The following is a 27,338-nucleotide window of genomic DNA, read 5'->3' as shown; positions in this document are numbered from 1 at the left end:
AGCTAATGGTCCAGGGGAGGGGAAACTGTGCGTGAGGAGGTAGAGCCCTACGCTTCTAAGGTCTCTGGGCCCGGCGACAGATGGTTGGCCACCACACTGACACTGGGTGGCTGTGTGTACTAGGGTCCGTCGTGAGACTGATCTGTGGTGTTGGCGTGGCAGAGATCAAACGACATTGTGGAAGGTGAAGAGACGGGTCGAGCGCCAGGCCAACTGTGTGACACCCGGAGAAGGAGATGCGAGACGAGGCGCCGTCGTGGCAACCCTGCCTCGACTGTTGGTTTTGACAGCCTCCCGTTTGTGTGTACAAAACGTCTCCGGAGTCGAGCGTTGGCTGGCAGGGAATGTGGCACGCTACATGGTGTTTTGGGGCTGTCGTGTGAGAGTGTTAACCCTCACTACTCGTAGTGCAGGCAGGAGATGAAAAAAGTAGCCACACTAGCAATAAGTACAACAACAAATTATCACCATCATCATCATCACTAAATGCAAAAACAATTAGCAGATTCAGGCAGCAATCATTACCTCAAAGCTATGTGAACAATAGATGCCATACTGCCATGCACTCACAGATCATCATCAAGACACAAACACAGTGTCAGTAAAGGGTTGTTTAAACACATCACCCATTTTGACAAAGGATATTGTGTAAACGGTAAGAAAGGTAGGCCTACATATTGAGAAAATACTTTGAATGGCAAAGTACGTTTGTTTTCATTTAGATGGTAGTAGACAAAATGAGATGAATGTGAGAAATCCCCATTGAAAACAAGCAGGGCATCCATTCTACAACAGATCCACCCTGGATAAAGGGTAGGACCGTCAAGCGATTACTACCCCGTCTTACATTCCCAATGATCAGATTATCTTCTGCCCACAGTCTAGTCAGAAACTACTTCGACCCGACGCTCCCATCTAAAAGCATCTCAATATCCAATTTCACAGCTTTCTAAACATGGATCATGCCCCTATTTATTACTGCCATGATCTTTGTGTCAGTTTCTGTCAGTCAGCCCCCAGTCTGCTCTTTGTGTTTCATCTGCTCCAGAACAGGAAGATGGCAACCAGATCAACAGGGGGAACAGTGTAATGAGTGTAGATGGAACCACCGGCGATGCCTAGATCTGAGAGGGCTCCTCGTCAATTACAGACGACGCTGTTCGTCTCAGGAGTCAGCAGCTTCTCTGAGACCTTTGATCCATTCGCTGTGAGTGAGTGGCTACTGGAGATAACAATTACAGCAGCCTATACAGTACACAATCTGGATGGGCTCGGTGCAATTGATGAAACGGTTGTAGATGTAGGCCCACCTACATTGGACAATAAAGGGCCGATGTGTATTTATGAAAATTTGTGTTTTCATGTTTTACTTTCATTCTATTCCCCATGTTCAGTGGATGAAATATGATTGGTGTGTAAAAAAAAAATAATAATAATAATATATATATATATATATACATATACCAGTCAAATTTTGGACACACCTACTCATTCAAGGGTTTTCTTTATTTTTACTATTTTCTACATTGTAGAATAATAGTGAAGACATCAAAACTGTGAAATAACACATTGTAGTAACCCAAAAAGTGTTCAACAAAATATATGAAATATTTTAGATTTTTCAAAGTAGCCACCCTTTGCCTTGATGACAGCTTTGCACAATCTTGGCATTCTCTCAACCAGCTTCATCTGGAATGCTTTTCCAACAGTCTTCAATGAGTTCCCACATATGCTGAGCACTTGTTGGCTGCTTTTCCTTCACTCTGCGGTCCAACTCATCCCAAACCATCTCAATTGGGTTGAGGTTGGGTGAATGTGGAGGCCAGGTAATTTGCTGCAGGACTTCATCACTCTCCTTCTTGGTCAAATAGTCCTTAAACAGCCTGGAAGTGTGTTGGGTCATAGTCCTGATGAAAAACAAATGATAGTCCCACTAAGCGCAAACCACATGGGATGGCGTATCACTGCAGAATGCTGTGGTAGCCATGCTGGTTAAGTGTGCCTTGAATTCTAAATAAATCACTGACAGTGTCACCAGTAAAAGCACCCCCACACCATCACACTTCCTCATCCATGCTTCACGGTGGGAACCATACATGCGGAGATCATCCGTTCACCTACTCTGCATCTCACAGACACGGTGGTTGGAAACAAAAAATCTCAAATTTGGACTCGTCAGACCAAAGGACAGATTTGCACCGGTCTAATGTCCATTGCTTGTGTTTCTTGGCCCAAGCAAGTCTCTTCTTCTTATTGGTGTCCTTTAGTAGAGGTTTCTTTGCAGCAATTTGGCCATGAAGGCCTGATTCACATAGTCTCCACTGAACAGTTGATGTTGAGATGTGTCTGTTACTTGAACTCTGTGAAGTATTTATTTGGGCTGCAATTTCTGAAGCAGGTAACTGTAATGAACGGTGCAATTGCAGCAGAGGTAACTCTGCTAATGAGTCACCTCCACTGAACAGTTAATGTTGAGATGTCTGTTACTTGAACTCTGTGAAGTATTTATTTGGGCTGCAATTTCTGAAGCAGGTAACTGTAATGAACGTTACCTCTGCAGCAGAGAGCATGAGAGCAAGTTTCATCATAGCTCTTGATGGTTTTTGCGACTGCACATGAAACTTTCAAAGTTCTCGAAATTTTCCGTATTGACTAATGATGGACTGTCATTTCTGTGTTCTTTTTTAAGCTGATCTTGCCATAATATGGACTTCGTCTTTCACCAAATAGGGCTATCTTCTGTATACCACCCCTACCTTGTCACAACACAACTGATTGGCTCAAACGCATTAAGAAGGAAAGAAATTCCACAAATTTACTTTTAACAAGGCACACCTGTTTTTTGAAATGCATTCCAGGTGACTACATCTTGAAGCTGGTTGAGAGAATGCGAAGAGTGTGCAAAGCTGTCATCAAGGCAAAGGTTGGCTACTTTGAAGAATCTCAAATATTAAATATATTTTGATTTGTTTAACACTTTTTTGGTTACTACATGATTCCATATGTGTTATTTCAAAGTTTTGATGTCTTCACTACAATGTAGAAAATAGTAAAAATAAAGAAAACCCCTTGTTTTTGTGTGTCCAAACTTTTGACTGGTACTGTATATGGAACCCGTTCAGGGAACAGAACAGAAAACTGGCAAAGAATGACATTTTTCAAGGAACAGAAATGGAACTTGGAACGAAATGAGCCATACTGTTTCGGGAACAGAATCATTATTTTAATGCATAGGAATCGGTTAATAATGCTATTTTATGTTCCAGACATTTTTTTTATATTCCTACAACAAAACATAACAAAGCATCTATGCAAAGCCCTCACTCTGCCAATCAGAAACGTATTCCAGTGTCTGCCTGCAAGCTGGAAATCTTTGCCTGTGTGTGTTTAGGTTACCTGCCCCTCCCCCCTCTGAAGCGAAGGTTACTGTAGCTACTGACGTTACAAGCGTGATTCAGAGATTATGGAGAGAGATTTTTTTTATAAACTAGAGAAGAATGGATTAACTTTTTCAATGTTTGTTAATGATACTATAGACCTAGTTACCACTTTTCACGCTGGATTTATTAACTACAAAAGGTAAGATGTGTTTTTAATTCTGGTGGCGCTCTGAACACACAAGCTTTCTAGCTAGCTAGCTCAAATGACATTCAAAGTTCCTCTATAGAAGTGGCTTCTCCTAGGTTATAATTCTGTAGACCTAGTTCATATAATGCATGTCATAGCAAGATGCCCATCACTTCAAGCCTCCTCCTCAACCCTCTCACGCTATTATTGGAAGAAAAAAATAATAATCAGCAGACAGTGCCTTTAACTGTACCAACAGCTGTAATGGGCCTGCTATTACAGAGGCCTTATTATCTCCCTGCTTTTCCTTGTAAAACCACTGTTGTTCCTCTGATTTACCCCTGAATGATTTATGCTCACTGGTCTGGCCACTGATGGCCAGACCAGTGGCAGGAAAGACACCCTGGCAGGAAAGATAGAAACACACTTAGGGGCTTTCTCACGGGTAAACACACCATATTAAAAGCACACTTGTTTCGAAAGCCCAAACACATTTGCTACATGGGGGTGGCCCAATGTCATTTCACTTGTCAAATACTACAGTGTCAGAGCCAATCAGGCTACTCGGCTGGCAACACAACCCATTTAACCTGAGCAAACATGGTGTGTCATAAAGCCCAAAGAGAACTTAGAGCCTCTGCAAACACCGGCGAGGGATAGCGAGGACCATCGGGCACGAATCAAGGCAGCCACGGTGAACACGAGTCACTCCCGTAATGGGTTTGTGATGACTCAAGAACCAAGGGCCATCTGCTTGCTCCAGTGGGGGAGGACAGAATGGACAGAATCACAGTTCAGAGACACACGAATCATACCATATTAGCATGACTGGTAGTAAAGGGAAAAATAACTGTCACACAATGCATAAGGTTTAAAAAAAAAAGAAAATCTTAAAGTGATAGTTCAGTGATTTGACATATTAAGATACGTGTTTTCTTTGAAAAGCAGTATATGGACAATGAAAGAAATGTAAAATGGCTGAACTATCCCTTTAAGCCATGTTCTATGTATTGTAACCAGATAACAGGATTAGCATGGCGATTTTCAGCTCCTATACATGAAGCCTAGAGGGCTTCACAAAATTAACTCCTTTCTCTGAAACCTGTTTATTTCTTGGTCAAATAAAATGTTATAGGATCTCTATAAGCTCTCTTGCTTAGTGCTCTTTTGTAGGGCATTCAATTTCCCTGATGACATGAATGCTCACCACGTATTTAAAACACAGGGGTTTGCATGGGATTTCAATGTAGAACTTTGAATAAACCACAGTCATTTGTGTCCGCTCTGGAACCGTGAAGTTCATTTCAACAGCCAAAGTCAACCACAGCCTTGGACACACACAACTGCAATGAGGCACCAAAACAAAAAGGCTTTTCTCCGGAAGCACAAGTTTGAATGTACGGTCGTTCCACGAAAAGAGTGCCTTTTACGTTCTTTTGATATTTTAAGTAGAAATTGTGCATCAATATTTAATTTTAAATGCCTGCTATATTAAATGAAATGCCCTTTAATATAGACCATATAATCACATTTGTAATATGAACAGAGGCTTGCTAAAGTGAAAAAAGTCCATGTTTCGCCATCATTGTAAAGCCCTAGTTATTTTGTTGCTTTGATAAAGTCATTTCTGAAGACTATTATTTATTTAATAATGTGATTAGTGACTCTGTCCCTCATTTTAAGGTCAACCCTGTTACATGAACTGAACTCTCATTTTAATATGGTGAAACTATTGCTTTAAAATAAAAATCCCATAGAAACATTGAACATCTAACAGTCAAATCAGAAGAGCTGGTTTGACTATTTTTGGCCATTTACTGATGTTTGTGGTGGATAACTGAGTGGGTTGAGCATACCATGTTAACCCTGATACCCATAGATAGACAGGCTAGAAATATTTTTGCAATTAAATTGCCACTCCCTGTTGCACACAACAAGCTGATTTAAGATGACATTTCCTACCCTGTTCTGGTCAACCTATTTTTTTATGTAGACTGAACAAAAATGAGTTTTTCTGTTTGTAATGAAACTCATTCTGATTGGCTGCGCCCCTGCCCAGTCATGTGAAATCCATAGATTAGGGCCTAATTCATTTATTTCAGTTGACTGATTTCCTTATATGAACTGAAATTGTTGCATGTTGCATTTATAATTTTGTTCAGTATAGTTGAACATGTGTTCTTTATGACAGAATGTTAAAATTAGGTCAAATCAACTTTTTTTTACCAAGTTACACTTCTCAAAGCACTGAATTGGTGGAATGACCCTGTAATCAAATAATATGAAATCCATCATATTAAAAGTTAGGTGTTAGTAAATGCTTCAAAAAAGCAATCAGATGGATAAAGTTAAAGGGGCAATACATTGCACTATAGGCAATCAATAAAAACATCTAAGAGTAGGACCTATAATAGGGTTTGCCTGTAACCTGGCCTGACAAATTAAGGCAAGCTGTGTTTTTTCATTACTTACACATCCGTTTTCATTTTTCCCCCAGTGAAACCAATTAAACAACGCTTCCTTAAATTAGTCATTGATTTTTTGGCGAGTGACACTTTACACGAGGCAATAATAACTTTAAGGCAGTGTTACTTTTTCATTACTGACACTCCAGCTTTTTAAGAGTAGGAATAAAAGACACCAACAATTGTCCAACATGAAAAAAAATACTGCCTTAAATTAGACATTGATTTTTCTTTGTGTGTCACTTTTGGCTAAATGCTTTGCGGTAGAGAGTATCCCCACCAACCTGGAAATTGACGAGTTACTTTTCTCCATTGCACTTCTCTACACCAACCCACACATGTTTGGTTGAACTGGTCTAATTGTTTTTATGCCTGTCAGTAAATCTACTGAGTAATGTGGTTTTGAAACCTTACAGAACATTTGTGTTTAATGCAACAAGAGGTTTTGTGGTAAGATTGGCTGTGGAAATTACGACAAAAATGATATTTTCTATTTCAATAGTTGCCATAGATAGCTCACCAAGATCCCATACTTCTATTCTTTTTACAAATGTTTCTTGTTAAGACTTAAATAAATCTGAAAATATTGTATTCATGGTAAAAAAAAAAAGAAAAGATTTTCATGGGTGACAATCACGCATATACGAGTTTTTCAGCACTATTTTATTCCAGAATTTTGGCTATTGCTAATCCCATCCCAACCTGTATACTTTTTACAGAACTTCATCGTGGTGACCTCATTTTTTTCATTTTTGAAGAATATAAAACAAAACATATGAATAAACAAAACACTTAAACATAGAACGCAGAATTGCAGTTGCCATTATTTTTAGACTATTAAAATCACAGTTACAATTAGAAGCAGCAACCAATGTGCATTTACCTGATAACACATGGAAACCCTATTTCAGATATAACATGGATCTTTATAATACTATAAAATTCAAAATATTTCTGATACCTTTTTATTAAAATGCAACCCATGTATGCAACATTTACACCATTTGTCTACAAACTAAAAAGGAAAGTTAGATATGATTTCATTTAATTTAGCATGTTTTTCTCTTTTTGTACGGTATGCATTCCTCACATTACCTTTGATTTTAAAAGGGGAAAGCAACATTGTGTAAAAGGATTTAAAAGGAATGTTTGTTTTGTACATTTCCCATATTGTGGCCTTGAAATATTGGATAACTAGTGTTATGGCTGAACTGCTACACATCATTAACATAAAAACCATTTGTGTCATGTAATGTAGGACAAATCAGAATGAAATGTTTGTTCTAAATATGTAATTCATTAAGTTGACTGCTGGTGTGATATACATAAAAATGCAAAGACTAAATAAAGGTACAGTCTCCGCTTCATTTGTCCTTCAAATACAAGTCATTTGCATTACATATAATAAAGTATGTTTAGGGTGAATTTGATTGCATCTGACAGTTTCGTGTCGAATTCCTACAGGTCTACACAGTCAATGCGGTTTTGAAAAGGAACCCAAAACGCAGTCATATCATGATGTACTGTTGGGCAGTCAGTATTGGCAAAGGGGCACGTTTAAAACTGGTAGCAAGGCAGCATGTAGATGTCAACTAAGATTGGTATAATTACATTACTGTTTCAAGTCTATAATTATGTCACTTCACCATAAAAGTATCCTAAAAGCATGTCATTACAATACATTGCATTATTCACTTAAATGAGTAAGAAAGTACACATGATGGAGATGAAAGGGCAATTGAACAAAAAGAGGACTGAGAGAAATAATTGAGGATGCTTCCTGTAACTGTCGAAAAGATCAGGATGAATTTTTTTCTTCAAGCTCTGAGGATTCACCTGCCTAGACTGCAGGAATATGTCCATATGTGACCTTTGGCCTTTGAGTCCTATCTCATACGAATACGGCATGCTCGGGGGGGGGGGGGGGGGATCCCTCCTTTAAAATCAACATAAACATCTGAAATGACCCAATTACATAGTTAGCCCCCGCAGGTTCACACACTGTCAGTCAGTCCATAAAGTGCACTCTCTATCCTGCAGTACGGCTTGGACGTCAACAAAATTGTGAAGAAAAAAGGTGGAGTTTGTGAGAGAGGGTGAGTCGGGGTCCTCTGAATGACAAAGTCTTTCCCCCCCGTTCGTAGTGACTGTGAAGTACATTGCAGTTCGGCGTCTTGGGGCTTTACGTTAATAAACGTAGCCCTCGCTGTACGGGTGTGGCGGGTTGCAGTAGGGCCCCGCCTCCTGCACATAGGCCATGTTCTCGTCAAAGTGTGACAGCGGCACTGTGTCCTCCTCGTTGATCTGCCGCTCCATGTCCGTCTTCAGCACGGGCCGCTGATTGTCAGGGAAGGCCATGGAGAACAGAGCCTCGGGGTCGCACACAAATTTGTACACGTATCTCTCCCCTGCCACCTGGAGATAAGATTAGATAAGATAAAATGAGATTAACTTTATTGTCCCCAAAGGGACATTTGTCAGAGCACATGGTTGACTATGGAGAAGAAGGTATCACAGCTAATCAAACACAGAACCATCGTCATATGTCTCTTGTCAGGATGCAGCCTTAGGCCTCTTTTACCTTCTGCATAATGCCTTTTTCGTAGTAATAGCGTAACGATCGGCTGAGTTTGTCGTAGTTCATAGCTGGTCGATTCTTCTGGATTCCCCATCGACGTGCAACCTTTGTTACACACATCCACAAGCAGACAGACACACATAAACAAAGGGGAAATGGCCATGGTGAAATGAATAGAACCAGAATGCCATAGAAAGATCACATTTCTTATGTTTATTCAAGGATTAGTGGCTTCAGTCTTGTAACATATTCCCTGTGCATAATAAGAGGTGAGAACATAACACGTAGTGTTATGTTACACAACTTCCTGGTAAGAATGCAATGACGTTGTCTAAATGTCAAAGCTTACTAATCCATATTTCCTAATAACAGCAATTAGAGTGGAACCAGACTCCACACCCCTTGACAGGGATGTGTTCATTAGGAACTTGTCACCCACCCAGTGTAGCAGGCAGCAGATGTTACAGCACCTGTCTACCAGACCACACAACCTCCCATCCTCCATTCTAAAGCCATATTCCCACTGTCTCTGTATACCACTCTCTCTCTCTCCCTGTCTCTCTCTCTCTCTAACCCTGTCTCTCTCTCTCTCTCTCTCTCTCTAACCCTGTCTCTCATCCCCTCTCTCTCTCTCTCTCTCTCTCTCTCTCTCTCTGCCTGGACCCAACACTAAAAACATTGCGCCCCCTTTCATGTCCTCATGCTCATTCATGTGTTACACCTGCCCGGGCCAAAGGCAGAATTTACGGCCACCCAAAGCCCAAAGTTAGCGCGTTTGGTCACCTGATGGTATGAATGGCCGCCCTGTTCGCTGCAGCTGGCTGGTCCCACTGAGTTGGGCCACGTGGACCGATGCCAAGGTACCCCCCCCCCCCCCCAACACACACACTCCACTAACCATTACCCTACCAACACACCGGACACTGACTGTGCCTCTCTGTCTGCGATGTGAGCGCACAAACCCAGACCTGTTCTATTTCAAAGGGCCGAACCGTCAACACCGTTTATATTTTTAGGAACAGGTTAATTGAAATATTTAGTAGGCCACTCTCCGGTTGACAGTGTGTTTGATTTGATCAGATTACATACTTTTAGCACGTGGTGAGGCAATAAAAAAAAGAACGTCAGTACGGTACATAGCCTCGTTCAAAACGTTTCCTAACACATTATTCTGACCATTTGAAGAGCAGGTTTCACCTCAAACTCACTTTAATGATCAGAATAATCTGGTCACTGTTGCTTGAAGGGACTAAGATACTCTGTGGAATATGATGAGACAGACATGCTCTCACCTCCTCAGGCTCGATGAGTTTGAACTCCATGCCCCGGCCAGTCCAGGCGATAAAGTGAGAGTTGGACGGGTCATCCAGGAGAGCCACCAGGAACTGCCAGAGCTGCAGTGAGCCTCGGCGCTGGTAGGTTGGACCTTCACGGTACAGACCTGACTCCTGCTTTATGTCACCTAGAGTGGGGATGGTGGGAGGAGGTTGTCATTTCACATGTTTCAATGACTTAAAATGTCTTTGATTGAAATTACAAGTGAAAGCAGCAGTTTGTGTCGACTCTTGGACGTCTCACCTTCAACCTTTTCGGGGACCACGCAGGTGTCGTCGTAGAAATGTCTCGCGACTTTATCGAACATGCAGCCTGATAGATGAGACAGTGTTGAGAAATCGCATTAGGAAAACGGCAACTTGGACGGGATGAATAACTCAACCAACATGCATATCTCCCAAGCGTCATCCCTCACCTTCAGTCCTGCTGCTGTGAGCCAGATAGCCGTCTTGCCTCAGGTAGACAGAATGGCAGCTAGGCACTTCTGCTGGAGACAGGGGAGAATGGGTGTTAGAAGCCCTTAAGGCAGCATTAGGACAGTATCAGATATCTGAGAGTAGTCAGTTACTGCTCACTCACTGCCCCTGATAAAAGAACATGTCTTCTAGCATCACACTGGAGCTCAGTCAACACTACGCTTACAATATGAAACTAGTACTGAACAGTGTAGTGTCATAGTCTTGGCTAAGCTCAAGATAACCTATTAGCAGCGCTGGAGTAAATGTAGCATAACGTGTCGGCCATGTTTTCTGCCTGTTCTGTTTCTTCAGCAGTGAAACATGATAGCTGTGATGACTTTGTTTCACTGCCGACAACTTCACTGGTACTATTTACAACAGTATAATATTATACTGTATATGTCTGGCCCTCCTACAACATTACAGCTGCTGGTTACAATCAAAGGGCCGAAACAGTTACAAAGTGAATGGTCAATAAAATGACTAATCCTGTTAATTTAATTCATCAAAGTAATGGGCTTGTAGAGGAAATTACTGCTAATGAAATTACCAGGCTCCCCTCCCATCCTCTCAACAGACCTGGTCTAGTAAACAAGCTGCAGAATGACTGCTAATAAATTCGCCTAAATGGTCAATCTGGGATATAAAACATGCTGGAAAAGAACTCCCTCTGTTCATCCATGCCATCGAGATACATGGAAACCTGTGTAAATGTTTGCAGGGTAGTGTTCATTGGACACCAAACTGAAGACAACAGACTGAAATAAACTGTCCAGTGTGGCTCAGTTGGTAGAGCATGGTGCTTGCAACACCAAGGTTGTGGATTCCATTCCACGGGAGGACAGTATGAAAATGTATGCACTCACTACTGTAAGTCGCTCTGGATAAAAGAGTCTGCTGAATAACTCAAATGTAAATAGTGAGGACTACCTGGATATAGAAACATTGGTTTTCTGTTGCAAATGTTTTCTGTTGCGCTCTCTTATGAACATGTCCCTGTTGAAAAGGGCTCATGTTACAGAGAGAAGGCCCACTCAAAGGGAGCTCAGTGCTGTTAATATTGAAATCTTTCTCTGCAGTGGATGCCACATTCCACCCTGACTGGGCACACTATTACACCACTCCACAGTAATCTCTCCTTGAATGAAGCCAGCAGTCCAGTGCAGGTTCATTCATTCATGCTCCGGCGTGGCCTCAGGCTTCTGGGACCCGGGGGGTTAGAACACTCCACCACCCCTTCTGCGGGGGCGGACTGTGACCAGGCACAAAGATTAGAGCACCACAGGAAATGGAGCCCGGCACAGACACCCAAACCAGAACCCCCTGCGCTAATAATGGGTTAATCCAATCAACAGGCCCATTCCTCAAATGACAACTATCTGGTCTGATTAAAAAGAGGGTGGTTTGATGCCGTGGTGGGTCCAAATGCTCAAGTATTTGGTTATATTATTGAGTGCAAAGAGTGTCCTTTGGTTGAATTTCTCATATTTATCTAATGATGGACACTAAAATATAAATATGTAGTAGGCTACATTTTTCTATAGTTCTTACCCTAGTTATAGATTCAATGGTTGTAAAGATGGGGAGAGGTCCGGCCGTAATAAAGAGATGTTCTGCTTTCTTTTGACACAACACTCCACAAAGCATGTCCTGCAGGCTGTATGTATTGATATGTAGGCTACATGTGAAGTTTTTAAATGTGTGTAGTTCTGTCCTTGAGCGGTTCTTGTCTATTCTGTATTATCTCATGTTTCATGTTCTGTGTGGACCCCAGCAACAGCTAATGGGGATCCTAACAAAATACCAAATACCAAATAAGATAATGACAACACAATATTAAATACAACATATTTTACTGTATCTCTACGACCACCCCCTCCTCCCCCCAATAAAGAAGAAGACACCCATCACACCCACTCACCTGAGTCATAGGTGAAATCCCTGGGCTCCTGTTTGATCATCATGGAGGGGGGGTACGTGGGGGGAATGGGTGCCCCCACCATGGCAGGGTGCTCAAACAAGGGGTCGGGGTACTCCTGCTTGAAGCCTTGTGGGGGGAACAGGATGTTGGGCTCGGACATCTGTCTGTGGTACATGGGCCTGCCGTCCCGAGACATCGACGGTGGGGAGGGGAACGAGTGGCAGGGCTCCGACAGCTGACGTCGAAATCTGACAAAGGAAAAAATATTACATTTTCACAAATTTTCATGATAACCGATTGAGACAGATGGACTGACATAAATACACATGTTTATACCTAAAGCTTGACAATTTATACAACCCTTGTGTCTAATTAGAATGGTACATCTAGATTCTGGTAAACTGTACTGAATGTACTAAAATGATCAAATAAACGTAAAATGTGCACTTGAAACTATGTCGATAATGTTTTGTTAGTGCCAGTTTAAAGATGATGTAGTGGTGGCCTCAAGTATACAGTAGCTGTGTAGTACAGTACCTGTGGTCCATGGAGTAGGCGCTGTCAGGGAGGGGCTGGGAGGGCTGGAGGTGGGGGTACGTCCTGTCTGGTTTGGGGGTGGGGACTGTCGTGGGTGAGCCATGATGAAGGGGGGACACGGGGGTGCTGCAGGGGGGCGTCGCTGGGCTGGAGGGCTTCATGCCTGTGGGGTGTTTGTGCTGCTGGTAGGCACTGAGAGACACACGGGGTGGAGGGATCAGTCTGATGTTGTTTTTACATTATATCCATGCATGCCATTTGACAGAAGCCATTGTAGTGTGGCCTAGTATTTGAACGCTATCCTTTTTCATATCCAATCGTCTTTTATGTTATAGTGAAACTGTGAAAATGACAGTTTAAAAACTTTTCGGACAAAATTATGAATTTGAATCTTTACACATTTTCCTTCTTTAAGAAAATATATATTTTAGCGTATTTGTTTAGGGTTTCAAATACTTTTGTGTCGCCTCTTCTAGAATACTTCTTCAAGATGACCCTTGACGTACATGGTACTGTAATATCGTAAGCATATATCAAAATCCATATATCAGAAGTCAAATCAATTCAAGATTTAATGTAACTAGGCAACTCTTGTGCCATGGGTATATTGGTTCATTTGAAAAAGCAGTTCATTGAATTGAATTGAATTGAACTTGCACCTTAGGTAGACAGTATATTATCCTAGATCTATTCCCCAAGTCAAGTGCATCCAACTTGAAACATTTAGCACAGCACCTGGCCTTTTGTTTCATAGGGAATGACTGCAATTAAGTAATACAGCATTGAAAACAGGGTGGGAAGCCAGAAGTACTGTAGTTTATCAAGCAATCATAATGAAGCAGTCATTATCCATCCAACAGTGTTGAGATATATTGGACAGCCTGAGGAGATGAAAAAAGACTGCACAACGTGGGTTTAATGTTTATTTTAATCAAACCACATTTACCTGCAGAATCCTTGTGAGATGTCACTACAGGTCAAATAAATACTACTTCAATATCCCACAGGATATTTTCCAAACCACCAAAACCTATGATGTTCATTTTTGGGTGTTAGTCTATTTCTTTGTATGCAATCTGGCTCTGTTGGTTCCAGATAGGGGAAAGTGACTGGTGCTGTGGCTTACCTACCTGATGTTGTACAGGCACTTCTCCCCATAGTGGAGTTTGAAGGGCCGCTCCTGGCCACAGGTGGAGCCCAGCTCGGAGCAGGGGCTGTGGGGCTCCTTCTTGATCTTCAGCTGCAGTCCGTGGAATGCCACTACGACATGTATGTGTGAGAGGGAGGGAGGGGGGATGGAGAGGAGACAGGTGGAAAGGTACATTAGATTGGTGATGTTGAAACATTTATTCAGTAACTCATTCATTATTTATCTGTACTCAATATGTCCAAATGTACAATAGTCATATCACCATGGAAAGTAAACCTCTTTTGAAGGCCCTTCCACCACATATAAAATCCTTACTCAACACATAAAAGCATATCCAGTACTTCATCTTACTCCACTGCTATCCCTAAGGACAGGGCCGGGAATATCTATGCAGACTATTTCTAATTCTAAGTCCAGAATCCCAGTCTTCATCACTCACTGTAACTCACTCTTCCTTCCTGAAATATGACAATCTCAAAGCAGGGCTAGACTCCACTAAATCCCTATCACATTTCAGCTAACTGCCAATACTGTCCAGACAACACTAACAAAGCCCATTGATCTGAGCCCACTCTCTGTACCTATGCCCAGTTTCCCACAGTGGCCTGTGCATTTAAGAAGCTGTTAAGTGCCAAATCAGTCCTGATTAACGTCCCATCATCTTGAGTCATGATCAACACTAATTCAATTGGCCACGCTGATGAAAACCCAGTCAGTCAGGATCAAGTCAGTCCTGGGTACCTGGAGAGCTAGCGTGTCATCGCTAATAAACACACGTAGGCTACGTACGTGCACGAACATGCACACGCGGTTGCACCAGGTACATCCACAATGACTGAGGAGAGTATAAACCCAAAGTGCTTTACTTATGCAGAGAATAGGGCACAATCATTTCCTCGTTACAGTTGACAGGAAGAGGTTGGTCAATTTTCATGTTAAAATCCGCATCAGACACAATGTGACGTCAAAACAAAGTCGATAGCGATCATGAAGGGAAGTGAAAATCTATCAAACTAAACAAAAAACTAAAATTGCTTGTCTTTTCTCTGGTTATTTAGGGCTAGAACCATGCTCAAATGTCTACATGGGTGATTGCCAGCCCAGTGTATATTTTTCTTGAATGGGCCTTGTAAAACAAGTCCATTCCGGGGCTGATGACTGAGGAAGTAGTTTAGGGGTTGAGGAGCTGAGAGAAGCGGATGTTTTGAGTTTCTCACTGCTGACTGACAGCTTGGCCTGTGTGACAGTGTCACAGTCTCTCTGTGTGGAGGAGTCAATCTGTCAACACCCCATCTGACGCCTGGGTCCCGGGGGACTGATGCACGGGGCACGTTGTGGCAAAGCACAGGGGATGTTCACAGGTCTCGCTGGCCTCGGTGGGGCGCGACCTTTACGGGTCATCGATCGGAGGTCAAAGTGGTACTTCCTGAGGGGAGACATTTGACGAGGTCGAACGGCGTCACAGGAGTCGCAGACACAGAGGCTGCAGCCTTATCTGGCTAATTAAAGGCTTATGGCAAGAGGGACAATAAGTAACAGAGACTTATTGTTTACTGTTTTGTGATGTACATGTATTTATCAATGGACATACACTGAATAAAAATATAAACACAGCATGTAAAGTGTTGGCCCCAATGTTTCATGAGCTGAAATAAAAAATCCCAGAAATGTTCCATACGCACAAAAAGCTTATTTCTCTCAAATTCTGTTTACATCCCTATTGGTGACCATTTCTCCTTTGCCAAGATAATCCATTCACCTGGCAGGTGTGGCATATCAAGAAGCTGATTAAACAGCATGATCATTACACGAGTCCACCTTGTGCTGGGGACAATAAAAGGCCACTTTAAAATGTGCCGTTTTGTCACACAACCAAATGCCTCAGATGTCAACATTTTTGAGGGAGCATACAATTGGCATGCTGACTGCAGGAATGTCCACCAGAGCTGTTGCCAGAGAACAAAATGTTAATTTCTCTACCATAAGCTGCTTCCAACGTCGTTTTAGAGAATTTGGCAGTACGTCGAACCGGCCTCATAACCGCAGACCACGTGTAACCACGTCAGCCCAGGACCTTCAAACCTGGCTTCTTCACCTGTGGGATCTTCTGAGGGGGGTGGAGGCGCTGAGGAGTATTTATGTCTTTAATAAAACCCTTTTGTGGGGAAAAACCCATTTTTATTGGCTGGGCCTGGCTCCTCAGTGGGTGGGCCTGGTTGCCAAGTGGGGCCTATGCCCTCCAAGGCCGACCCATGGCTGCACCCCTGCCCAGTTACGTGAAATCCATAGATTTAGGATCTAATTAATTTATTTCAATTGACTGATTTCCTTATATGAACTGTAACTCAGTAAAATCTTTGAAATTGTTACATGTTGCGTTTATATTTTTGTTCACTATAATTATGGTTTATGAAATTATGTTTTTGTTATACAACACAGTAAGTTAATATGCAAATTAACTGAATGCGCTACAATGTTAAGAATAGCTCATGCGCTCCAAGAGAGGCACCTAAAATAGAGATGTAAATGTCACAATAGATTTATCAGTGGGGTGCCAAATGTACACAATCAATATGGAAGACATCACCTGTAACGAGAACAGATAAACCTTTTTAGAATGTCAGGTCCATCAATGTTAAATTGCTGTGATTATCTACAGATTGATTTATCTAAATGACTGTGTTTCTTAAGAACAAGCATTTACGACAGTTAATTACATCATTTTGAATGGATTTCATTTGAATTTCTCAACTATTCTGTCAACTTCTTTGGCTGGTTTTCTGTACAAAATGAACATGTGTTATGCTTGCTCACATTATTTGCATTTTAATATTTTGATAACAAATTACTATTGTTTGTTTGGACCTATTCCTTATTTAGAAACCAAAGCATACATTTGGTTCAAAACAACATTTTGATCATTGATTTTTATAAATACAGATTTTAGTCTATTTGCATTTTGTCTCTGACTTTACGCTTTGCAGTGCACAAAGTAAGTGCACACTATCTCTTTCATTGATTATTTCAGTTCCCTTATTTCAATCATATTTGAAATACCTCCCAACCAGCTATGCCGTTCACAGTGAATTTTCTCAATACAGCCACTATATTAGCTGCAAGCTAATAAATGTCATTTTGGTGCCAATCATTCCAAATTACCACAAACCGCCCTTGAGGGCAACAGTTGTGTGCGTTGGGTTACAAACTGTGTATTTTGGCATTTACAGCGAAGTCTACTTTTGGCAGATATTTCTCCAGTCCATTCATAAAATAGCAACAAGGGGAAAAAAAAAAATCAATTTTCACAAACTAAGTGCTTGCCATTACTGTTAATGTTAGGAGCTTATCTGCTGATTACATGTGGTCTCATTTTACACCACCTACAGTACTTCTTCATACCCTGCTAAGTTATGCTAATGAGAGCATGGAAACCACTAACATTGAAGGTATTAGACAAAGAAAATGTCTCCTCCATGTGCAAAGCCTTAAAAATCAGTGTCTGGAAGTTTCCCTTTCAAATTTGATGTTTAGTATGGTTGACAGCATGGAAAAATTGTCCACAAGTGAGGTGATAAAGTGAGGACATGAATGCTTCTCTTTGAAGCTCAAAAAAATATGTAAAAAATATCAGCTTATATCAACAGTGTTCTCAAAGTCTATTGCCACGTTTCCACCTGTTCTCAATGTATATTTCTTCATACTGTAAGAATGAATTGACTGCACATGTCATACACCTCGTTTTACCTCTATTGACCTCTAAACAATCCCACCATCCTCTCTCACTCTCTCCTTGGTGAAACCCATATTGGAGTGCTGCAGGCTGGGACGCCTGCTCGAGAGCCCAACCACAGTGCCCTCGCCCTCCCTCCCACCATCTGTTTGTGCCTCTCCAGTCTGCTCCGGCATGCCAACAGGACGTTTCCTATGGTCAGCAGTCTCCTACTACAATGGACATGATGGGCCATGGATGGCTTTGAAGGACATGGGGACCTCAAGACCTTATGGATGTTACTGTGCAACCATTTTGGATCCTATAGTGGCTTTGTACCATACTGTACGTCTATGGATCTCAGAGAAACTGGTAGGAGGTTCCTCAAAGCCAAACAGTTCCTTGAGACAAATGTAGAAATAAAAGTATTGAAATGAATAAAATATTCTGAGGTGAATATCAAACATGTGAGTGATAAAGGGGGGTAATGGTCATTACAGACACAGTTTCCTGCTTTCTCACTGTTGCACAGGCCTTTTGGCTCATCTAAAAGACATGTGCTAGCACTGGATCCCACTGAGCTCCACTCACTCCATTTCTGTCTCCACGCTGGCTGACTTCCTTCATAACCACACAGTGCCAACAACAGCCTCGTCTCCACTCACTTTAAATGCTCATTGTACTGTGCCACCAAGTGCATTATAATGTATAACGCATTTGTGTCAAGATATATTGGATTTCTTCCAGTATAACCACCACAACACATACTGACAGTTACAGAGGATAAAATACTGTAGGAAAATATTGAGTTTGAGATTATTATATATATACATATATATAAAAAACACTATTTGATTATTATCACTCATTGCAAACGACTCAAAATATTTGGATGTTTTCCTACATAAATAAACCCCAGTGCTATAATATCATAGCTACCTATTCTACCCCCTCTCTTCTGCCCCTGTCTGCCAACCCGCAAGACTAGCTCTCTGGAGAGCACATGTGAGAGTGAAGGTGGGGGTACTGAGAGACATGGAAAAACACACACACTCACACATACACACAAGTGCAAACACACACACACACACACACACACACACACACACACACACACAAACACATAGACTCACACATACATACACAAATACAATAACATTGTGGCATCATATACTCACAGTTTTCAGTCTGGAAGTCTGGGACAAACTGCTCGTCATTGTCGGGAACTTGAGCTAAAGAAAGAATCAGAGAGGAGAGGAAAAGGTGATTTTCAAGCCGATGGACAACACCAGATTCATGATATCCAGTCTAACCATCTCAATCCTTTCCTTTGGCAAAAAGCCCCTAAAGACATAAGAAATCCCTTTATGGACATTTATCTATTCATGAACAAAGCAATGTAACCACAGAATCCTCCCAATGTTTATCCACGGTATAACGCACTGATGGACAAACAGAATGCAAATGGGGTAGCTAAAAGTTAAAATAACGGTCTCTAGGGAGAAAGAATCTTTCTCTTGATTACATAAGTCCTGAGGTTGTCTAGTCAGTTTTTTGATGATGCTGTAGCTTCAGGAGTTTGCTATCTCCACGCCGATAGCAATAACACCCATTGTTAACAGTAGCTAATTGGGTTCTTCCCCACTGCTGAATCCACCTGTACCTGCCAAGTCAGCTCTGCTCCAATCCAGAGGGTTTCACCTATCATTCACACTCCTGTGCTTTCAGCTAATGCTAAGATAACGAAGGCTCTGCACAGGGTCCAATTAGGCATGTACATATTTATATCACACATATTTGTACTTTTTAGGTCCCTGAAGTTTGACGAGTTTGGAGAATTGTGGCAAATGGCAATATGAGAAATTTAAATGTGTCATTAGCACGTCTATTTTTACGCACAAAGAGGTGGATTCTCATTATCACTGAATCAGTATCATGTCGAGGCAGGTCTGTATCACATGATCAAGTTGTTCTGTATTTTCACTTTCAAAAGGATTTTCACTTTTCAAAACGAGAGAAAACGAACAATCCAAGAAAATTAAAAAATAAAAACTCCTATTTTCTCACAATATAAGTTGTGTAAAAACAAGTGAAAAACTGTTAGGTCAAGCCTTGTGTGAACTAATATTCACCGTAAAACAATTGTCAATAAAGTACACTGTTGTAATACACACTTGGGAAGATGAATTGTATTGTATGGTGCAATACTGTATAGTGATAAAGATCAACATAACAGCAACTGAAGTATAATTGTAAAACCCTGTGCACCTGCTGACTTCAACTCTTTGTGCCAGCCAAGCCCCCTCTTGTAGAGGGTGTGTGGTATGCACTGTGATTTCTGCATCAATATGGCCATTGTAAGAACTTGAACCGTTTCATACAAAGCACCTTTTAGTGCAAAATAATGTCATACCTTACCACTATAAATAATTACAAACCAGAACTTTCTCTAAATTCAAAATACTGGCTCCACCACAAGACCATGACTGGCAAACATTCACCCAGTGCAAGCCGTACCACTCAAAGAAAAAACAACAACGTCTCGACCACAACCGTGTACAACTTCTTTCTACCTCAAGTTTGCTAGCACTGTGTAACACACGCGCACTGCAGACATCACAAAGTCGCAAGGTTCAAAGCGAGAGGGGAAGAAGGATGGAGACGGACAGGCGGAAAGGAGAGGGGGACAAAGTGATGTTGCAGCCAGGAGCTGCAGCAGGATGTATGAGTCACTGGACCCAGTCTGTGAATGGGCCAGCTGATCCCTGCAACAATTCCTGGGGCGAGCACCAAAACTGGAACTCTGCCGCCATTCACAAAAAGAGAGAGAGAAAGAGAGAAAAGAAGAGAGAAAAGAAAAACAGCAAAGCCCCATACACAGGCCCTGAGCAGTAGTGGCACATCCTTTGTCTTTTCCTCAACCCGTTCTTTTCATCCCAGCCCTGTCGTTGGCGCGCTAACTAGATTTGTTTGAAACCCAACACCATCAGGCTCCTGTACCTACAAGTGCTGTGTGTCTGATGGTGTTCGGTTTCAAACAAATCTAGCTAGCGCGCCAGCAGGGCTGAGATGAAAAGAACGGGGTGAGGAAAAGATTTACCGTCTCCTTTTAAAACTTTGCATTCAATAGGCCAGACTACATCAACTATCATTTTCACATTTGTGTCAACATTTTTATTTTATTTTAAATGACAGTATTCTAAAGTTGTGGCAACCTCCCCAAATAGATCTCAAAGTGAAATTGATACTTGAAGAACTCCCAAAAAGAGAGAGAAAAAAAGCCTTGGCCAAAATGGCCAGGTTAAGAACCCTTCAACCTCTCGGTTTGTGATGTCGGAAATTCAGTCTGTCTCCCATAATTCCTCCTCTTATTTCCAATTACCTGAATGAATAAATCTTTGAAATAGGTAGCTAGGTATTCCTTTTTAACTTAATGGACAGGAAGTAATTTACTAAATCTACTTCAATCTTGAAACGTACATCACATTGATCCATGACATGCAGAACTGTACTCCTTACAGTAATATCTATATCAGGAACCAAGTCCTTTTTTCCCCACTTAAATACTAAAATATTAAAACGACATCTTACTCTTTTACAAGCCCTGCGGTATATACTTCATAATCTAACTGGCAGAGAGTAGCTGGTAAAGTATTCCAATATCTATTTCAAAGCATACTTTTCATTTTTAAAACCCCTAAATTACACTGCAAGCATTTTTAAATGTATTAAAGAATAGATGAATCTCATCAATGATTAAGTTGCCTATCCACCTGTGCAAAGCAGGGAGAAATATGTTTCTACCTCTGTGGAAAATGTAATAAGATAACCGCCCAAAAAAATTTTTTTACAGAAAGCATTACAGTTGATTGAGTATAATAAAAATGTATATTATTGGGTAAGGATCTGCTGTATACTTTAGACCTTAACATTACGACTAGAATCATCTGCCAGTAGAGACTAAGGCCTACTGGATAAAGGAACAGGTTGTCTTGCTCAATACTAATATAGTGCAACAGTAGAGCTGAAGAAAATATCTAAACAATTTACCATAAGTATATATTTTTCTATTTGAATTTGAAATATCTGGTCTGAATATAAATCATCAAAAGTTCAATCTGTCATCAAGCCTCGATTCCCCTCAAAGCTTGAGAGACCAACAAAGGACAAAAGCCCTGACACTGACATAGATTGAACCACAAAAGAATGATGGCATTATTGATACCAAATGTAGCCTAATCCTAATGCAAACAATATTTGTATTAAATAGTTAGCTGACACAAGATGTTGGCATGTTTTTGTCTCCCATAATGCAGTCCACATAAATCAATGATGTGTAGTGCATATAAGGAGAAAAATAAATATGCAGTGCATTGAGAAGGATGTCTCACATACAGAGATAAACGCTGTTATACTATGTGTAGAAAGGGAACTCATGGTACATTTACAATACGAGTTAAAGTGATGGGACCAAATTATACAGCACAAAATGTTGTGGGCTTGTTTTGGTCCCTAAGCAAGAGGCAAGTACAAACTTCAAGATTTGTCACGCATGCATACAATCATATTGACATGGGAAATGTTAATGATTAAAAAGTAATGTAGATTACTTTTAAAGAAGCTACAAAGAACTCACATGTTGAATCCACATCCTACTTCATATTTACACCACTATTTACTCAGAGTCTGAACCTTTGTGATTTCATGTTTTAAAACCTAATGCCAATAACATAGATTGGACATACTGTATATTATAATTTATAGCTCACTCTAAAGGTAATCAAAGCAATAGTAACATCCAAAATGTACCAACAAAAGTTTTAAAGAATAAAAGGCCATGTTTTTCTGTTAACGCACAATGCAGCTTATTAGCAATCAATTAATTGTAAAGAATAAACATTGCAAACTAATACAAATGTCCCATGCAAAGAAAAGGATTTTCAATATGTAAATGATACTCAAGAGAAGAAGATCAAATGTAGATACAAACAGCAGACTAACACGTTTACAAACTTAGACATGCACAAACACAGGAAACATGCATCTTACGAAAATGGTACAGGCACAATATGATCAATATTCTTTACTAACCAAAACTTCTGTGCTGCAAACAGGGTGGAAAGAAGACACCCGCGCTTAAATCCTGAAGCATCACGTCTGAGTTATACCACACAGAGCAAGTCTTGCCATTAGAAAAAAAGTATTAAATAAACAAACAAAAAAACTAACTCTCAACAAAAAATCTCAGTTGCTGATCACAGACCAACTGATTTTTCTAAGTCAAAAGTAAATCCGTTATTTTTCTTCCAAAAGAAAAATAAAGAAACGGAGAAGACAGCTGATACTACAGCTATGGAGGATGATCTTTAGAGAGATGCGCTGAGAGGAAAAGAAAGAGATTGAGTGAGGGAGTGTGAGAGAGAGAGAGAGAGCGATAGAGAGTGAGGAGATGGTAGACAACCGGTGGAGTTGGTGCGGTGGTGGCGGCTCGTGTGCGTTAGCTCTTGCCAAAAGCAGAAGAGACAGTGAGCAGCGGACAGCTTTCTCTGGTAATTTGTGATGACACTGAGTAGAGCCTCCTCAGTCTCCCTCAAGACCACGCTCATCACAGTCTCTAATGTATGCATGACACACAAGGTGCCTCTTCCACAGAAGCTTTAATTGGACTGCACGTTAGTAGGAATGGAACTTGGGGCCGATTTCTGTCTACATCTCTACCTTTCCCTTTCTCTCCAATTCTCTTACTCTGTCTTTTAAACCAAGTGAGCTTGTTGAGCTTCGACAGTACAGTAAATGGGTAAACACTTACCTTCCGCCAGCCAGGTCTCTTGCAATTGACTGAGGTCCTGGAAGAGTTCTAGGAGAATAAAACAAAGGAGGACAAACATGGAGGGGAAGAAAAAACAGGACAAAAAAGCTTCAGAAACAATTCCCTCCACTATGACAGGCTGATAGGCTTAGAATGCCATTGGAGGCTTGGCCAGATGATTCAGAGGCACGTGTGTAACTAATAACAACTCAATTTGGGTCTGTAGCCACTGACAGATGCTACTCGCAATCTTCACAGGTGAAAGTGTTGTAATTGAGATTTTGCTTAAGAGTGCAGGTGGCCACAAACCAATTGAATTTTGCTAAATGTTAAGAAGCCGTGAAATTAACTTTTTCGTCCCCTCTGCTCTACCTACCTTCAGTGTCCAGGGCCAGGTCAGAGTTAATTAATTTTATTTTTCTGTCATTTGCTGGTCTCTCGCTGTAAGACGTCTTCCCTTGTGGCCTCTAAAAGGGAGAAAACAAATCAATGTTTCCCACTGGAGTGATTCTGTTGTGTACTAGCACACTTACACAGATGACAGCTGAGAGAGCAATAGATGTCCATCAATCACACAGCTCACACACTTTTAAACTTGGCCCTGTCCCTTTTCTTTACCTATAACTACAGAGGAAATGCAACACTTTAGTGATTACTAGTAATAACGTTATTACAATATTCCTTAGAATATATAACATCATGTATTACACAGTAATAGTTCAAATATTATGCTATCCGTACATACATCTGCACATGGAGGAGGTGACTGAGCGACCAACTGAGTGACCAGCTTGCAGGTTTTACAGCAACGTAATAACACAATCATGAATAACAATGTCATGATATCTAAATGCTGTTTTATTTGTTATTTGGTCTTGGATTATACATTTAAAAAAAAGTGTCTCTCACTCACATTGGATTTAATATAAGGCACTTGTTGGTCTTGAATCCCATCCATTCTGCAACGCTAATGCTCTACTTTAATTGATAAGCAATTAGCCAGAATTGTCCGCAGATGTGCCGTCCGAACACCCTATATCAAGATGGATTGGGGGGAAGAACAAAATGAATGGACCGTCTAAACCTACCGAGGTAGTCGACCTGAAACAGTTCAATTCATAAAGGTACAAACACCTCCGCAGTGAACTTGCACTACGATTATCCCACTACAAACGTAAATAATTGATATGTTAGCTGCATAGCTCACAATGAGTTGTGTTTACTCACCTTTGTATAGAGGTAGGCTATGCACAAGGTTGTTTACAAACGGTCCACTTCTAGCTATAGGCTGTGCCAAGGTTGGCGATACAAATTGAGAACAACCACCTAACGTGACCAAAAGCTTTAAAAAAATAATAAAAATAATATAAGGCAAAGGTAAACACAAAATAGAAAATAAAAGAATAGGGACACTCACCTAATTAATATGCGCCGCATTCATTCACGGGTTTCTGTCTGTATTTAGTAAGAAACAAAAGTCAGCGACGTGAAGCCCACTGCTGAATCTGCCGGCTGAAGCTCGCGCACACAGCTCTAGTGTTGCTTTCGCGCGGCTTGGCTTCGCCTCCTGGGGCCTCCCATGGAAAAAGAAGGCTCTCCGTTTCCTATTGGTTGTCAATGTCTTTCACTGGATCCGATTTCCACCCTTCAATCAGGCACAGTTTTAATCAAATGTGTTAAACTTCTAAAGAGAACAACTTGTGAAGAACAGTGTCACAACTGTGTGGGTGTGTGTGTGTGTGTGTGTGTGTGTGTGCTTGCGTGTGCATGTCATGTTGGTCTAAACTTTTATCAATGTTTCTCAAAAATTGGGCTCTTAAAAAGCCACTTATTGTACTTTACTTTATGCTACATTTGAAAGAAGGAAATAGGTAACCTGTGGACAGAACCTGTTTTGTTTTGTTTGAGAGCATGTTTCTCAGAGCACGTTCTTGATCAAACACACACACAGTCACATACACGTACAGTCGCATACACACACGATCACATACACACACAGTCACATACACACACAATCACATACACACACACACACACACACACACACACACAATCACACACACACACACACACACACACACACACACAATCACACACACACACACACACACCTTATGTTCTTCTATTTTCCCTAACACCTAAAGCTAAACCTAAACCTTACTCCTAACTCTAAACTTAAAATAGCCTTTGTCCTCATGGGGACATGGGAAATGTCCCCACAATGATTTTTTTTACTATCCTTGTGATTTTAGGTCCCCACAAGGATAGAATAACCAACACCACCCCCCCCCCCCCCCCACACACACACACACGTACCCTTAGCCTAACTCTAACCTTAACCCTAGCTTCTAACCTTAATTCTAACCCTAGCTCCTAACCCTAACCTAAAATTAACCCTAGCTCCTAACCTTAACCCTAAACCTAATTCTAACCCTAAACCTAATTCTAACCCTAAATCTAATTCTAACCCTAAATCTAATTCTAACCTTAACCCTAAACCCCCTAGAAATAGCATTTGACCTTATGGGGACTAACACAATGTCCCCAGTTGTTCAAATTTCTGTCCCCACAAGTATAGTTAAACACATCCACACACACACGTACACACACGCACACACACACATACAATCTCTCACACAAACACATGCTCCCTCTGTCCTTTCTTATTCAGAGGCAACACACACAGACTTGAGCACACACACTTTGTGACCATGGAAACAGCGTTTTGAAGTGGTTCCAGAGGGACTTACTAAAGCTGCAGCTCTCCCCTAATGTAAGGGATACATTGTTGTGTGCCTCAGACCTGCAGAAGGCACTGACCTGTACGCAAATCACAGGTCACCGGGCAACTGAGGACAGGTTTGCATCACAAACAATGGGACACTAACACACAGTGAGAGCAGTCTGGGGCTTTACAAAAGAAAGATATCACTAACACTCACACCTGACTCCACCCCGTACTAGCTCTGACTTTGCTGAAAGCTACTTTATTGAGGAAACATGTATTTACTATGACTATGATATGTGGTTGTCCTACCTAGCTATAAATGCACAAAATGAATGCACTAACTCTAAGTTGCTCTGAATAAGCTGTCTGCTAACTGACTAAAATGTAAATATACAAAATCTAATGATTTGGAGGAAATTCTAAACAGTTATTCCTAATATTATACAAACTCCCCCTTTTCCCTCCAAACATAACGATGGTCATTATGACCAAACAGTTCTATTTTTGAATCATCAGACTAGAGGACATTTCTCCAAAAATACAATCATTGTCCCCATGTGCAGTTGCAAACCGTAGTCTGGCTTTTTCATGGCGGTTTTGGAGCAGTGGCTTCTTCCTTGCTGAGCGGCCTTTCAGGTTATGTCGATATAGGACTCGTTTTACTGTGGAATAGATATTTTTGTACCCGTTTCCTCCAGCATCTTCACAAGGTCCTTTGTTGTTGTTCTGGGATTGATTTGCACTTTTCACACCAAAGTACGTTCATCTCTAGGAGACAGAACGTGTCTCCTTCCTGAGCGGTATGATGGCTGCGTGGTCCCATGGTGTTTATACTTGCGTACTATTGTTTGTACAGATGAACGTGGTACCTTCAGGTGTTTGGAAATTGCTCCCAAGGATGAACCAGACTTGTGGAGGTCTACAATTTTGTGCTGAGGTCTTGGTTGATTTCTTTTGATTTTCCCATGATGTCAAGCAAAGAGGCACTGAGTTTGAAGGCCTTGAAATACATCCACAGGTACACCTCCAATTGACTCAAATTATGTCAATTAGCCTATCAGAAGCTTCTAAAGCCATGATG

General features: G+C 41.1%; 1 protein-coding gene across 6 annotated transcripts; it reads right to left on the bottom strand.

Annotated features, from left to right (window-relative positions):
* Positions 1–7,950: 7,950 nt before the first annotated feature.
* Positions 7,951–25,036, bottom strand: etv1 (ETS variant transcription factor 1). 6 transcript variants are annotated; one of them, XM_029738820.1, is made up of 14 exons: positions 24,947–25,028; positions 24,757–24,855; positions 24,443–24,562; positions 23,906–23,996; positions 23,530–23,577; positions 18,899–18,952; positions 13,992–14,121; positions 12,862–13,053; positions 12,325–12,572; positions 10,361–10,432; positions 10,189–10,257; positions 9,903–10,072; positions 8,614–8,715; positions 7,951–8,447 (listed from the first exon to the last, which is right to left on the bottom strand). In XM_029738820.1, exons 3-14 carry the CDS (start codon positions 24,485–24,487, stop codon positions 8,220–8,222), a joined length of 1,449 nt encoding a protein of 482 aa, XP_029594680.1. In that variant the 5' UTR covers positions 24,488–24,562; positions 24,757–24,855; positions 24,947–25,028; the 3' UTR covers positions 7,951–8,219. The 6 variants fall into 6 exon arrangements, with proteins under 6 accessions (XP_029594680.1, XP_029594689.1, XP_029594673.1 ...); XM_029738829.1 differs by having other exon boundaries at positions 24,757–24,817; positions 24,947–25,019; XM_029738813.1 differs by lacking the exon at positions 24,757–24,855 and having other exon boundaries at positions 24,947–25,036.
* Positions 25,037–27,338: the final 2,302 nt, after the last annotated feature.

This window comes from Salmo trutta, chromosome 3 (assembly GCF_901001165.1).
Source record: "Salmo trutta chromosome 3, fSalTru1.1, whole genome shotgun sequence".
In the NCBI taxonomy this organism is placed as follows: domain Eukaryota; kingdom Metazoa; phylum Chordata; class Actinopteri; order Salmoniformes; family Salmonidae; genus Salmo; species Salmo trutta.
This window is presented reverse-complemented; position numbering and strand designations above follow the sequence as displayed.

Excerpts from the sequence above, each read along its gene's own strand:
- etv1 (XM_029738813.1), bottom strand. The coding sequence starts at position 24,487 with ATGGATGGGATTCAAGACCAACAAGTGCCTTATATTAAATCCAAT. Across the intron at positions 14,122-18,898 it reads AGACTTCCAGACTGAAAACT|TGGCATTCCACGGACTGCAG; the intron begins GTGAGTATATGA and ends TACATGTCGTAG. Across the intron at positions 10,073-10,188 it reads GGTCCCCGAAAAGGTTGAAG|GTGACATAAAGCAGGAGTCA; the intron begins GTGAGACGTCCA and ends TCCCCACTCTAG.